This window comes from Nannochloropsis gaditana (genome assembly GCF_000240725.1).
Source record: "Nannochloropsis gaditana CCMP526 unplaced genomic scaffold scaffold035, whole genome shotgun sequence".
NCBI lineage: Eukaryota > Eustigmatophyceae > Eustigmatales > Monodopsidaceae > Microchloropsis > Microchloropsis gaditana.
In genome coordinates this window covers 13,780-14,713 of record NW_005803918.1, presented here as the reverse complement: position 1 = coordinate 14,713, position 934 = coordinate 13,780, and the positions used below count along the sequence as shown (strand labels likewise).

Sequence of the window (934 nt, the reverse complement as noted above, 5' to 3'; positions counted from 1 at the left end):
TCCCTCCTTCCCTCCCTCCCTCCCTCCCTCTTTCCCCTTCTTTGTCCACTCTTCTCTCTGGTTCTTCCTGGCAAGCCCCCCTTTTCAACTGCCTTCCTTTCCTCTACCTCCTTGTCACCTCGGTCCAGTACTCCCACAAGCAGAGCAGCCTGGTCAAGAAAGCGGTGGAGACCGCTTGCACGTATTTGCCCCTGATCGAAGCCGCTGCCCGCCTAGTCGCAGAACTGGACGTGCTTGTCTCCCTGGTATCCCCCCGCCCTCCCCCACTTCCTCTCGCACCCTGGCCCTCTGCCCCTGCCTGCCAGTGTTTCCTGTCACGCGTTCCCACGCTCTTCTTCTGCCTCCGCTTTTCCCCTCCTTCCAGGGCCACGTCGCAGCCATGGCTCCCTCCGGCTACCGCAGGCCCGTCCTTTTCGGGAAGGGGGGGGGACAAGGTCAGTCGTGCCGGGACGCAGAAGGGAGGGAGGGAAGGAGCGGGACGGAGGAAGGAGGGAGAGAGGAGGGGCAGGGTGGAGTTCTGTGCCCGCCGATGCCAGTGAAGGGGCTTATGTGGTTGTAGAAGGTATTGACTGACGTGCTTGTTCACTTGATATCGACAGGCATCATGGTCAAGGGCGGAAGGCACCCTTGTTTAGAGCTCCAAGAGAGCGTGGAGTTCATTCCCAACGACTACGTTTTAACCCGAGGTAGCTCCTTCCTTCCCTCCTTCCCAACCGTTTTTCTTGTCCCCTTTTCCTCCCCTTTCCCTAAATCTGCCTGCACTCGCACCCCTACTTTCCTCATCAACTTTCACCCTCCCACTCTTGCCAAGGGGAGAGTCATTTCACCCTCTTGACCGGTCCCAACATGGGCGGGAAGAGCACCTATATCCGGGGCCTCGGGTGCCTGTGCGTGATGGCTCAGATTGGTAGGTGGCAGCCGAAGGGAGGAGGGA

The 934-nt window shown here is 59.6% G+C and overlaps 2 protein-coding genes across 2 annotated transcripts in view; both read left to right on the top strand.

The window, feature by feature from the left end:
- Nucleotides 1-404: 404 nt before the first annotated feature.
- NGA_0320400 (uncharacterized protein) lies at nt 405-724 on the top strand (the record flags this gene model as incomplete). The annotated part of the gene is made up of 2 exons (XM_005856131.1): nt 405-434; nt 600-724. A coding segment is annotated over exon 2 (120 nt), but the record flags the coding sequence as incomplete, so codon positions are not given.
- Nucleotides 725-787: 63 nt separating this feature from the next.
- The window catches only part of NGA_0320300 (dna mismatch repair protein msh2), a gene marked incomplete at its 3' end in the record, with an annotated part of 384 nt that continues 237 nt past the window's right edge, over nt 788-934 (top strand). The window contains exon 1 of the mRNA XM_005856130.1: nt 788-907. Within this exon, the coding sequence (XP_005856192.1) occupies nt 847-907 (61 nt within the window). The 5' untranslated portion in view covers nt 788-846. The remainder of the gene's footprint in view (nt 908-934) is intronic.